Genomic DNA, 14,153 nt, shown 5'->3' on the forward strand with positions numbered 1-14,153 from the left:
CCCCTCCTACTTCCCCTACTCCTTTGGACCTTTTTTTCCTATTTCTCATTATCAATTATTCATTCTAATCATTAGTACATTTTAGGTATACAATATAATGACATTCATCATTGGAAATTTGCACCTTTATATAATCTCTCTTGGTTCTTATTTTTCCCCGTTCCCCTGCACTCCCTTCAAACCCTCCATCCCTTCCTATTTACAAAGACTTTATTTCCATTTTTCCATTTTCTCATATTAATTCCATTCCCTTCTTTCCTTTCCCCTACCCCTCCCATTTCCCCTTCCCCTTTGCCCCTTTTCTTCCTATTTCACATTATCTATTATACCATTTAGTCCTTATTTACACTTTCAGTTTCTCACACTAGAGAAGCTATTCAGTATTTACACGTGTGTCCTATTTATTTCACTTAAGAGTATCCCCTCAATGTACATCCATTTAGCTGTAAATGTCCCTAATTTTCTCATTTTTTATGGCTGAGTAGTACTCCATTTTATTAAAAACTCACATTTTCTTTATCCAGTCTCCATTTGATGGGCGTTTAGGCTGTTTCCAAGTTTTAGCTATTACAAACTGTGCTGCTATGAACATGGGTGCACATATATCACTGTGGTATGATTCTTTTAATTCTTTGGGGAAGATACCCAGCAGGGGAACAGCTGGGTCAAATGGGACTTCCAGACCTAGTTCTTTGAGATATCTCCATACTGATTTCCACAGTGGTTGCACCAGTCGACACTCCCACCAGCAGTGGAGCAGGGTTCCTCTTTCCCCACAGCACCGCCAGCATTTGTTATTGATTGATTTCATGATAGCAGCCATTCTTTTTGGAGTGAGGTGGAATCTCCATATTGTTTTCATTTGCATCTCTTGAATGACCAGTGATGTTGGACATTTTCTCATATATTTATTTGCTATTTCTACTTCTTTGTCTGAGAAATATCTGTTCATTTCAGATGCCCATTTTCGGATTGGGTCTTTAAATTTGGGAGGTTTGATGTTTTAAAGTTCTTTATAGATTTGAGATAGTAGGCCTTTGTCTGAGGAACAGCAGGTGAAGATTTTTTCCACATTATGGGTTGCCTCTTCACACTGTTGGTGGTTTCTCTTGCTATGCAGAAGCTTTTCAATAAGAAGAGATCCCACTTGTTGATTGTTTGTGCTAGTTCATGGGCAACTGAGGTTTTGTTCATAAAATCTTTTCCTACACCAGTGTCTTCAAGAGTTCTACCTAACCTGTGTTCCAGCTGGTTCAGCATTTCTGTTTTAATATTTAGATCCTTAATCCATTTCGATTTTAGTTTAGTGCATGGCAAGAGATATAGGTTTAGTTTTAATCTTTGGCAAGTTGAAACCCAATTTTTCCAGCACCATTTATTAAAGAGGCTATCTTTCTTCCAGTGAGGGTGTTTGGCTCCTTTACCGAAGATGAGATGGCTGAGTGTGTCTGGAGTTGTTTTTGCATCTTCTAATCTGTTTCACTGGTCCTCAGGTCTGTTTCTTTGCCAGTACCATGCTGTTTTTATCACAGTAGCTTTGTAGTATAGTTTCAAGTTGGGGATTGTGATACCCCCTGTCATGTCTCTGTTACCTAGAATTTCTTTTGCTATTCTGGGTCTCTTCTTGTTCCAAATGAATTTTTGGATTGTTTTCTCAAGGTCCATGAAGTATGCTGCTGGGATTTCAATTGGGATTACATTGAATCTGTATAGCAGTTTTGGAAGTATGGCCATTTTCACTATATTGATCCTTCCTACCCAGGAGCAAGGGATGTCTTTCCATTTTCTGATATCATCTTCGATCTCTCTTTTCAGAGTGCTATAGTTTTCAGAGAAGAGGTCTTTGATTTCTTTCGTTAGGTTGATTCCTAGGTATTTCAGTTTTTTGGGTGCTATTGTGAAAGGAATTGTTTGCCCTATTTCTCTCTCAGTGAGTCTGTTGTTTGTGTAGAGGAAAGCTATTGATTTTTGTGTGTTGACCTTGTAACCAGCTACTCTACTGAATTTGGCTATTAAGTCTAGAAGACTTTTGGTGGAGTTCTTGGGGTCTTGTATATACAGTATCATGTCATTTGCGAATAATGACAATTTGACTTCTTCATTTCCTATCTTTATTCCTTTTCTTTCTCTTGTCTAATTGCCGTGGCTAATGTTTCCAAAACTATATTGAACAAGAGTGGTGATAGTGGACATCCTTCTCTTGTTCCTGATGTTAGTGTGAAGGATTTCATTTTGTGACCATTTAGTATGATACTGGCTGTTGGTTTTTCATAGATGACTTTTATCAGATTGAGGTAGAGGCCATCTATTCCAATTTTTTGTACGGTTTTTATCATAAATGCATGTTGGATTTTGTCAGATGCTTTTTCTGCATCTATGGAGATGATCATATGGTTTTTGTCCTTGGCTCTATTGATATATTGTATTACATTGATTGACCTGTGTATGTTGAACCATCCCTGCATCCCTGGGATGAATCCCACTTGATCAGGGTGTATGATCTTGATGATCTTCTGAATTCTGTTTGCCATTATCTTATTAAGGATTTTTGCATCTATGTTCATTAGTGAGATTGGCCTATAGTTCTCCTTTTTGGTTGGGTCTTTCTCTGCTTTGAGGATCAAAGGATGCTTGCTTCCAGAAATGAATTTGGGAGTATTGCTTCCCTTTCAATTTCACTGAAGAGTTTAAACAGTAGTGGCAGCAGTTCCTCTCTAAATGTCTTGTAGAATTCAGCAGTGAAGCCATCAGGACCTGGGCTTTTTTAGTTGGTCTGTTTTTAATTACATTTTCAATTTCATTGGTTGATATTGGGTTGTTTAGAATTTTTAGGTCTTCTTCATTCAACTTTGGTAATTCATATGTATCTAGGAATCTGTTCATTTCTTCTGTGTTTTCCATCTTATTGGCGTATAGGTTCTGGAAGTAGATATTGATGATCCTCTGGATTTCTGCTGGGTCTGTTGTAATTTCACCCTTTTCATTCCTAATTGCATGGATTTGAGCCTTTTCTTTCCTTTTTCTGATAAGGTTGGCTAAGGGTTTGTCAATTTTGTTGATTCTTTCGGAGAACCAACTCTTGGCTTTATTAAGTTTTTGTATCATTCTCTTAGTCTGCAGAGTATACTTTCAATGAAATTTTTAATCTCCTCGATATCTGTTTGAATGTTTCATGGATTCTATTTTTTTGCTATGTTGGGCATTCATGGTGTCCATCATTTTCCAAAGCTCCTCTATTTTTTTTATCTGTATCTGCTCTAGAGTCACTGAGCGTGTCTTTCATTATCATCACCATCTCTATAGTTATCTGAGAAATTATTTCTGATTTGATTTTTTTCTAGAGCTTCATTCATCTGCTTTGTTACTTCTACTGTTGCCACTTCAGAGAGTCTAGGTGGGTGGCTTTTGAATTGTTCCAACTCATTTTTCCCTGGGTTTGCCTTTGGTAAGTTGGAAGTTTGGGGTTGCATCTTGTTTAAGTGTCTTCTCATTTTCTTTCTTTTTTTTTTAAAAAAAATTTAATTCCTTGGTTGATGCTTTTAAATTGCTAATAGTATGTTCCTTTATTGCTAATATTTAGAACCCTTAGGAAATGACTATTTCTCAGTGATGTCTTCCAGATGTAGCTGGGATTTGGGGTTTGAGTCTGTTGCAAGGTCCTACCTCTTCAATTTATTGGGGATGAGAAGTTCCTGCCTATTTGGCCTAATCCCTGGTTCTTTGGCACTGACCTATAATATTATGTATGACATTTAGTCAGTTTCAGTCTTGGCATACCAGGAAGAACAACTGATTAGGACCTGCATGTGTGTCTTCTTCAGAACTTTAGAGTTTGCTCCAGTTGTCAGTTTGGTTGCAGGAGGCTGGGCTACTTGTCCATCCAGCCCCATTGCCTTCTTAGGGTTTATTATTAAGAGCGAAATGGATTTAAATTTGAAATGCTGAGAATAAGGGAGGTGTTCCCCACTTATCCTCAGGTATTTACTTCTGTTTTGTACATTTTGGATGTTTTCACACCACAGATTGGTTGATTGGTGGAGCTCCATGACTTAGCCACCCCCCACCCCCCACCCCACCCCGCCCCGTACTGGGGATTAAGCCCAGGGCCTTTGCACCGAGCTACTTCCCCACCCCTTTTTTATTCTGAGCAGGGTCTTGCCAAGTTGCTAATTTGCCCAAACTGGGCTGGAACTTGTGATCCTCTTGCCTTAGTCTCCCTGTGTGCTGGGATTACAGATGTGTACCACTGTGCACAGCCCCTTTGCTGACTTAGAAAAGAGTATTCTAGCAAAAAAGTGACTTGTTGAAGGCAAGTCTGACCTCTAAATTTGCAGCAGCTACTGAGAGTTTATTTTAGCATTATATTCCCACCTGTTACTAGGAATCATTGTAAAATTGGCCCAACTGCACAGGTTCACAACTCCTCCGCGCAGGACACTGTGATGGCCACCTGTCTCCAGTCAGGATCCTGTCTCTGGGGCCGCCAGCTGGGAGGAGTGGCACAGATGTGCTTCCCAGAGTCAGGGAGGGAAGAGAAAACAGGGCCGGAGGGGAAGCCTGCAGGGTGACTTTATGGAGGAACCTGATGACGCACAGGAAGAGCACTGTTTTTCTTTCCAGGGCTGTCTGAGCCAGAGCAGAGCTGCAGTAGCAGCTCTGGTGTCCATTAGGAGCTCTTGTCAAAATTAACATTGCCTCCTCCCAGTCCACATAGGGGCTCTATAGAGGTGACAGGAAGGGGATACAGGAAAGAGATGTGTGGCCTACAGTGTCATCCAGGAGTGTCTGTGGGTAATTGAGATCATTAGGATTGCTGCCCCTCGGAGACTTGGCCTGGGTAGGTGGCGAGGCTAGGGGGAGCATCCAGGACTCTGGGACTGTCACTGTCTCCCTTTTGACTTCCACGTCAGACATTTCCTCCCAAGGCCTGTCTTTAGGATGCCTGTGGGGCCATCTTGGGCCTGTCCTGGCTGCACTGTTTTTAGAATATTGGAGAGTGTCCATTTTTCTCCTAGGTGCATGCATTAACAAATATCGAGGAGCAAGTAGGTCCTTGAGTTGAAACAGCCAAGGTCCCTAGCTGTGTCTTCAGATGGGATGTGACTGGACCCCAATGTGTCATTGGGCATGGTGGCACACACCTGTACTCTCAGCTACTCAAGAGGCTGAGGCAGGAGGACCACAAATTCAGACTAGTAGGGCCGGGGATTTAGCTTAGTGGTTCTGCTGCCTTCCGCACAAGTGCAAGGTCCCGAGTTTGATCCCTGGTACCAAAAAACAACAACAACAAATTCAGGCTAACCCAGGCAATTTAATGAGATCCTGTCTCAAAATAAAATAAGAAGGGCTGGAGAAATAGCTCAGTGGTAGAGTGCTGTGTAGTGCGAATGGGATCCTGGTTCAGTCCCTGGCACTACAGAAAAAAAAAAAAGGTGTTTTATACACCTCCATATGAACCAAGACCTGGTATCTCAGTGCTTTTAAGCCTGTAAACCAGGGTGTGGATCTTGTGTCTCTCTTGCCCTTTGCTCAGAGTCTGTATCCCTTACCCTGGTGCTCCTGGGAAGGGCTGTTTGGGCAGCAGTTCTGTGGGGTGTCCTGATATAGGGTCATCGCATGCATGTGTGTCCTCTTGGCTGACCCACAGCAGGAAAGGGAGGATGTCTTAGTTACCTCCTTGTTGCTGGAACAAAATACCCAGCACTCACAAGTTGAAGGAAGAAAGGTTTATTTTGGCTCACAACTTGTAGAGGTTTCAGTCCAGAATTAGCTGGCTCCAAGGCAGGGCAGCATGGCAGAGGGACATAGCAGAGGAGAAACAGTTCATGGCAGGGCAGACAAGCAGGAAGTAGAGAGCCTTCCTTTTCCTTTCCCAGGCTACAAGCCTATTGGTTGGTAGCACCCATACCCAGGATGGCCCTTCCCATTGTCCATAGCCAGAACTATGCTAAACCAATTGTGGACTAATACAGTATCTATCACACCCATGTACAGTATCACACACCCATGATCCAGCCACCTCCCAGAAGCCGCATCTATGAGTGATGAGGCTTTGGGGGGACATCTAGATATAAACCATAACAGAGGAGGAGGAAGGAGGTGAGGTCAGGTGGATGTCCATGCTACCTGGGGCACACTGGCAGTGCTGGTGTTGCCAGTGGACAATGCTGCCATGGTCCCAAGCAAAGGTCTGGCCTTCCAGCTCCTATTCATAGGAGCCCACCCAAAACAAGGAAGGGGGTCTGGGAGTGGCCCTGCCATTGGCCTTGGCTCTGACCTACAGGCAGGCCCTGGAGGAGTCATCTGATGTGAGTGTGGTCCCTGCCTAGAGGAGCAGGCTCAAGGTGGCTGCAGGACTTCTGCAGGAGCATTTCCAGCCTGGCACTGTGGCCGGCTCCTCCTGCAGCCCCAGCCCCCTGCGGGCTGCAGATGCGCAGGCGGCTCAGCCTTCTGCAGGGAAGGGCAGAGCTCATCTGAGGCTTCAGCTCCAGTAAAGCAGCTCTCTTGGCTGCACATTGGCCTCCTTTCTGGCTTTTGTCTGGTTTTGTTTGGAATGGCTGGAGGACAGGATGCCACAGATGGAGACAAGGCTGCATGGAGGGGACTCGGCAGAGTGTTCAGGGAAGAAAGCACCGGGGTCAGCTGGGAGCAGTGAATGGTCTCTGGGCTTCCATCCATCCTGCCTGTCAGCTTTCCTAGCAGCTGCAGTTTAGAGAGCGCTTCCTGCATTTGTGAGCATGAGATTTTAAGGCTTTTTTGGGGTGTGTGTTATTCCCTGCTGTATGTATGAGTGTACATGTGTTTATGTTTGTGTGTCTGAATGTTGTGCATGTCCAGTGCAGTGTTTGTGTGTGCATGTGTACGTTTATGTGTGGGTGCGTTTGTGTGTGTGCATTGGTGTGTGCCTGCTCTGGTTTGACCGTGTCCAAGGTGGTCGTGGGGAGGTGGCGGCTATGCTGTCACAGAAGCTGACCAGCACAGTGACACCTGAAGTTGACTGGGTTCTCCTTTTAAAGTGAGGGAGAACAGTGACCAATTAGCTCCATCTCGTCTAGTCAGCGCACTGCTATCTGGGGAATCTGAGCCTGGCACACAGGTGGGCCAGGAGGACCACACAGACCGATGGACAGGCTCTTGGGTGGCATGGTGACCTGGCAGGGCCGATGCTGCAGAGGGGAGACTGTTTGATGGGTTTGGTGCCCAGGGCCATGGTGCAAGCTGAGGAGTGTCATCGGGCTCCTGTAGGGCAGGTATAGTCCCATCTGAGTCACAGGATGTGACATTTGGGCTGCCTGCTCTGTGGCTGCCCTGGGAGCAGCTTTTCTGGGGTGCCTCAGCAGTGCCAAGGTGCTGCCTCCCCTTTCAAAGGGCATTGGGGGCCAGGGATTTAGCTCAGTGGTTCTGCCGCCTGCCTCGCAAGCGCAGGGTCCCAAGTTTGATCCCTGGCACCAAAAAAACCCACAAAACCAAAAAAAAAAAAAAAAAAAGGCATGGCCAGTAGGCAGAGCTCTTGTCCTCCAGACCTGCTTTGACAGAGCAATGACAGGCATCAGAGGTGGCTTAGTGAGACTTGAGTCCAGCAGGACCCAGGAGATGGCCACAGTCAGACCTCTGGTCCTGTACCTGGGCTAATCCTATTTCAGGGATAAACGCCCAAGCCCGGAGGCTGCAGCGGATCCGCGCCAAGGGAACTTCAGGCCTGGCCCCAGGTGCTGCCTGCAGCTCCCCTCCACCCCGACTGCGTCGCACGGTCAGCGAGACCAGCCTGAGTCCGGCCACTGCCCCACCCGAGGCTGCCCAGGGCCCTGAAGAACCGGCCCGGGACGCCATGCGCTGCTCCCTGTTCCAGGCCCCACACCTGCTGCTCCTGCAGGGCTACAGCCAGCAACACGTGAGCCACCCAAGGACCCGGAACGTGGCCTATTGCACCCCTGTGTGGCTGGGAGGAGGAAGTGGGGGTGGGACAGGGGCAGCAGGAGAGGGGCAATGACTGGGTCTAGGCCCTTGTAGAGGGCTCTCCACCCTTCTCATACTGCTTCTCATGGTTTCTGGAAAGGGCACGGGCAGGTGCCCAGGGCAAGGGACGGGCCAGCCTTCTCCTTGTCCTAGTGATGGTGCCAACCACTGCTTGGTGGTTACAGTTTTCTGGGTAAGGCCACACTGCCCCTGCCACCCAGAGCCATTTTTTGCCACTCTGTCTTGGGCCTGGGCTTGAAGGAGCTGGCCTTACCCACCTCCTGCGGTGTGGCAGTGCTGCGGTGTCTCTTGCTCTCCAACCTTGTCCCTTTCTCCCTTCGTCCTTTCTTACTCCACTGGGTGCCCGCTTTCCTGAGGCTGCTGGGCTCTAGTCTCAGGAGACACCTGTGCTAGCTGGGGGGTGAACATGAGGCCTGCACACTCTGTGTGGGTGACCTCAGACCTCGACCTCACCTGGGCCTGTCGAGAGTGGCTTAGGGCTGCTGTTGGCCTCAGACAGCAGTCCCAGCTGCAGAGTGGGACACCTATTCTATCCTGTCCTCACCTGTGTGGTGTCACTGTGGTGGCATCTCCCCTGAGTAGTGCTTCTGCTTTTAGGACAGCCTGGTGTATGTGCTCAACCAGGAGCGGCACACAGTGGGCCAGCGCACGCCCTCCAGCAAGCCAAGCATCAGCCTGGTAGCCCCTGACATCCTGCCCCTGCACTGCACCATCCGCCGGTGCCCGGCCCCAGATGGCAGCCCTGGCGTGGCCAGGCTGGTGCTGGAGCCCATAGCTGGAGCGCCCATGGCCGTCAACTTCTCTGCAGTGGGCCGGGGCCCTGTGGTGCTGCAGCACGGTGACCTGCTCTCCCTGGGCCTCTACTACCTGCTGCTCTTCAAGGACCCTGCACAGGCCCAACTGTTGCCGGCTGGGGCCCTGGCCCACCTGCGGCCACCACAGAGCTGCAGGACATGTGGTGCTGCGCTCCGGGCCCATGATGGTGCCTCTTGCTCGCTGGTTGATGTGCCTAGGCGGCGGCAGCTGCTCCTGGAGTTCGAGCCTGATGTGGAAGACACGCTGCTGCAGAGGATCATGACACTGATAGAGCCAGGGAGTGACGACTACAAGCTGACACCCGCCTTCCTCCTGTGCCTCTGCATCCAGCACTCGGCCACACACTTTGAGCAGGGCACCTTCGGGCGGCTGCTGCTCAAGGTTGCCAGGAGGATCCGTGACACAGTCTGGGTGAGTGATGCAGCTGGGTTGGCCCGTGCAGCAGGTCTGCCAGCTCTGCCTGCTTGCCCTTGGCATGAGACCCAGCTCCTCTCAGTGCCCTCTCAGTGGTGCCAGGGTGGGTGCAGGGCCAGCCTTTCCCATGTGTCCACCTCCTGGCTGACAGCAGCAGTAAGTTGACATTGCAGGCTGCCTTCAGGGAGGTCTGGCCCTGAGGGGTTCCCGTCACTTCTGCACTCTGGCCTGATCCCTACCCCAGTCCCACTCGGCCTGATGCCTCCACATGCCCCAGTGAGGTGTCCTGGAGCTGGGCACTTCGGAGAGCTCTCCCAGGCCTTTGTTTTTCGATACTGGGTATCAAACTCAGGACCTTGTGCTTTCGAGGGAAACACAGCACTGTTGAGCTAAATCCCTGGCCCTCCCAGGCTGTTATTTACAGCATGGCATCTTGTGTTTTCTGCTGCCGAGCTGTCCCCATTATGGGCCCTGTCAGCTGGTGGTGAGGGTGCAGGAACCGGTGGCTTTGTTCAGTGACATAATCTGCACCCAGCCAGGGTCCCTTGGCCTGGGCGCCATGGACCTGTGGGCATAGAATTCCTCCCTGGGGCAGCTGTCCAGACAGTGTGGGGCAGTGAACAGAATCTCTGGCTTCCACCCACGAGAGGCTAGTCCCTGCCCCAGACACACAGATGCTCCCAGGCTCTGCCACAGGAGGAGTCACGCGGCAGTGCCGCCCTGTTGGGGTGGGCGGGTGCTGGAGCAGGGCCTGGGGAGCCTGGCCTCAGCCAGCTCTTGCCCGCTTGGGAGCTCGACTCCCAGGACCCCAAGGGTGGCTCAGTGTCACTCAGAGCCTTCGCTGATTTTGGTTGTACTCATCATGGGTGTGGGTGGCAAGGAAGACCCTTATAGGAACCTGATCAATTTCTTATATTAAAACCATGTTTGAAATGTGTGAAACTTTTTTTAAAAACAAAAGCTAGACTGGCTGTCCCATCCAAAGTTTCATGTGGGTGATCATAGGCATTAGGGGTATCTGAGCCGTGTCTTATGGGGTTCCCAGCTCAGTATTTGATACGGGGTCCCCCACAGTGTAGCCACTGTCCAGTCACTTGCTTGGGGCCTGGATGGTCTACAGCATGGGAACTGCCTGCTTTGTGGCTGCTGTGACCAAGCACTGATGGTTAAAAGTTGTGATTTTTTTTTTTTGGTAGCGGGGATTGAACTCAGGACCTTGCACTTTCGAGACAGGCTTAGTACCAATGAGCTAAATCTCAGGCCCTGAATTTTTTTTTTTTAAATTGTGAATTTTGACATCATGATCTCCATTTCCTGGGTATATCCTGTGCCTGGCACTGACTAATGAACTAGATGATCTAGGGTCTAATTAATTCTCCCCGCCACCCTGATGGGGTGGATGACATGCCCCATGTAACAGCTGGGAAGCCAAGGCCAGGAGGACACAAGTCACTTGCCGAGGGGTGTGACAGCAGGTGGAGGAGCAGATTTCATCTGGTTCTGATCCTGTCTGCTTCTGCTGCACGCCCAGGCCCCTGCCCTGTGTCACTGGCCTGGAAACCGAGGCTGCCTGATGGGAGCTGCTTATTTGAGCCCTCAGCTTGTAGACACAGGTGTCTGAGTCAAGGTCTCCCTGCGCCCCAAAGTGCTGCCCACTGTGGGCCCCTGTGAAGTTCACTTGCTCCCTTTGCTTCCTGAGCATGGACGGCTCTGATCCCCATTCCTCTGTCTCCTTGTATCTGCCCAGCAGACAGGGCTATGTGTGCAGCATCTTAGAGGAACAAGGCAGGAGAACAGCAGGCACTGAGGTTCCACTCAGCAGACTCTGGGCTGCTACTAAAGCAAGCACAGTTTCTTGATTGGGGTGACAGCACAAAACACATTGGCTAAGCCCGAGTCCTTGTTGAGAAGTTTAAATAGATATGTAAATATCCGAGCATATATACTACTGGGTGTTATTAGCATGGGTGTTTCAATATGTAAATATTAAGTGTAACAATGGAGAATGACAGCAGCCTGTTCATCATAGTGTTTGAGAAGTGTTTGCCTGTCCCTGCTGATTTTTAATGGGTGGTTGTCCTGTGAGCCAGAGGGCTGTGAGCTGCTTCTGTTGGAGGAAATGCTCAGGTCACAGTCAGGAATGGATGGGAAGATATCTAAGTCCCTGGAAAATGTGCTTTCCAACATAGTTTAGGATAAAAAGCACTGCAGAGCTTGGGCTGTGTGGACAGAGTGCTGCATCTCTCATACAGATGGAATAATGTATATCTGAATGTATCCCTGTATATGTTCTTCTGTTTTCTCATATTTTTTTTTCCTTTGTAATTGTAGGAGAAAACCAAAGAATTAGCAGAGAAGCAGGCGCAACTGTAAGTATGACCAGCTTATTGTTCTGCCTCTTAGTGAGTTCCGGCTTCCCAGGGAGCCCAGTCCCCAGAGGCCTCCAGCTGCCTTGGGGTCAGCCCTCAACCTCACCCCATGCTGCTGTCTCTTGAGTCCACTTCCCTCTTCTCTCCCCACCCCCCAAGTTCTGAGTGGGAAATTTCCCTAGAAGAGCATCCGTAGGGCCATGTGGGCAAGGTCGTTGGAGAGCCTTCCCCGGGCCCTCTCCCTGGTGGCCACATTGAAGTGGCCTGCCCCTTGCCCCCAAGGAAAGTGCAGGCCCCCGCTCTGGGGCAGAGTATCGCTCTCCCCAGTGCCTGTCCCCATGGAAAGGGCCTTTCTACCCTCTGCTGCCAGGGGTGTCTGGTGGGACTGTCTGGATTATCTAGCAGAGGTGCCCGCTGTGTGGACACTGAGGGAATTGCCCTCCCTGGGTGCCTTGTAGGGACAGCAGCGCCAAGTGTTTACACTGGAGACAACGCAGCGTGGGTGGCTGTGAGCTGCACACATCGACTTGTGCAGGGTCTTGGAGCTTCATGAGGCTGCTGAAAAGTCCCACAAAGCCCCGGTCGCATGGTTCTGTGCACATACATGAGTGTGCAGTTCTCAGTGAGGCCGCCCATCCAAGAGCCATACCACAGATGACACTGAGGCTGGTGAAGGTGCCTGCTGGGGAGGGAGGGAGAGGTTGGGATCAGTTGGTAGATGTGTTCTGGCTTCCTGCGGTGGTGTCACTGACCCCTTCCAAAGTAGGCTTGAAGGGCCCTCAGAGAGGAGGCCTCCGGCGGGCACTGGGCTGGGGCCTGCTGTCCTCGCCACTGACAGATGGAGTCCAGTTCGGGACACCTCCCACCCAGATTCCCGCTCCCAGGCACCTGTCGGTGTCAGGAGCCGGAATGATATTGAATGCTAACACACTGAGTGGGAGTCATGGCCTCTGGGGTCCCGGGCTGCATGGGCAACCCTTGGTACTGCCTCCCATTGGTGCTACCTCCCAGCAGGATGGGACAGGGCTCTGCAGAAACCAGCCCCAGAGGCAGCATTGGCATTGAAAGACAGTGACACAGGATGATGGCAGATGGGGCGGGCCAACATAGGCACAGGGTGGTTGGTGTCTGTGTCCTGCAGAGTTTCTGTGCTTGGGGACTTGGTAGGAGTTGGGACGGGACCAGTGTGGGTACAATGCCTTTTGAGGGACGCTTTCCCTGCCTTGAGCCACGACAGCCCTAATTCTGGGACTGAGGAAGTGCTCAGTGGTGGAATCATACCCAACTGTCCTCCTGCTCCCAGAGGTGGAGGTGCTTTAAGACTGGAACCTTCCATCCTGATGCCTGTGTGTGGGTGGTCTGGGCTGGACCCAGCTTCCTCCAACAGGAAGAGCCAGGCCTTCCCTTCGTCAGCTGCCCACTTTCACTGAGTTTGCAGAGCATTCGTCATTAGGGCTAGCCTCCAGCCCTCATGCAGGCTCATAGCATTTAGGTTTTTTTGCCTTTTCCTTTTTAAAATAATGAATCACTCCCAAAACAGAACTATGCAGAATGTACCAGTTACCTGGAACCCACACCTGGGCTCATGATCGCTGTGTCTCTGTTTCTTTCTTTCTTTTTTTTTTTGGTACCGGTGATTGAACTCGGGACCTTGCACTTTCGAGGCAGCTGGAGGAACCACTGAGCTAAATCCCCGGTCCTCCGTGTTTCTTTTTAATAGCATGCATGCAAATGACCATGGAATTTCCCTTAATGCTCTGCATCTGGGGTTGTCATATTCCCAGGACTGTCCCTGGGAGTCCTGTGTTCCTGGATGAGGCTCTTGGTGACTGTTGACTTCTCTGTATGGAAAGCTGTGATCATCTGATCAGCAGATGAAATTCCACGTGTCTCTTGTGCACCACATTTAATGTGAATTGCAACTTGTAGGGATAACACAACACCCGCCCTTTCTGCAGTTTCTGAGGATATGATGTTAGTATTGCTATCACCAGAGGGCAGTGGCTCCCTCAGTAGACCTTATTCCCTGCTCTGGCCCTGGTTCCTACCAGTCTACCCCGACTTCTTAGCTTCCACATCACGGTGAAGCTGTGTGGCACTTGTCTTTCTGCACCTGGCTTACGTGTTTATCTGACACGGCCCCTCCAGGCTCACTGTGGTGTTGCCGAGGGCAGGTCTTCACTGTGTAGCTCACTACTGTTGGTTGTCCATGTGTGCCACGTTTTCTTTACCTGTCCATTCACTGATGGGCACCAGGGTTGGTTTCATGTCTGGGTGGTTGTGAGTGGGGCTGCAGTGAACTTGGCGGTGCAGTTGTCAGTCCTCATTCTGATGTCATCCCCTCAGATGTGTCCAGGAGTGGGACTGCCACACCCTACAGCAGTTGTGTGTCCTCCTCCTCCCATGCTGGGGACTCACACTCACCCATATCCCCAGCCTTTTCTTATTTTTTAGTTTGAGACAGGGTCTCATTAATTCCCTGAGGTGCCCAGGCTGGGCTTGAATTTGCAGTCCCCCTGCCTCCCGGAGTGCTGGGATTACTGGCTGTGCCACCATGCCCACTGGCTGTAGGTGTAG

The 14,153-nt window shown here is 49.9% G+C and overlaps 1 protein-coding gene across 4 annotated transcripts in view; it reads left to right on the forward strand.

Moving 5' to 3' along the window:
• Radil (Rap associating with DIL domain) overlaps positions 1 to 14,153 on the forward strand; it is a 75,175-nt gene that overhangs the window by 35,954 nt on the left and 25,068 nt on the right. For 3 of the 4 annotated variants that reach the window (XR_015445504.1, XM_021254675.2, XM_004840404.3), the window contains exons 3-5: positions 7,644 to 7,891; positions 8,575 to 9,204; positions 11,539 to 11,576. Coding sequence is in view for 3 of the 4 variants with exons in the window: in XM_021254675.2 (XP_021110334.1) it covers positions 7,644 to 7,891; positions 8,575 to 9,204; positions 11,539 to 11,576 (916 nt within the window). In the remaining variant the exon portion in view is untranslated. Of the gene's footprint in view, positions 1 to 4,165; positions 6,732 to 7,643; positions 7,892 to 8,574; positions 9,205 to 11,538; positions 11,577 to 14,153 lie in introns of those variants that run through there. The other variant, XM_087196454.1, reaches the window with a different exon arrangement.

The sequence above is a fragment of the Heterocephalus glaber genome, unplaced genomic scaffold (assembly GCF_053883595.1).
Source record: "Heterocephalus glaber isolate CG9 unplaced genomic scaffold, H.glaber_assembly_v1.0 deba00001610, whole genome shotgun sequence".
Lineage (NCBI taxonomy): Eukaryota > Metazoa > Chordata > Mammalia > Rodentia > Bathyergidae > Heterocephalus > Heterocephalus glaber.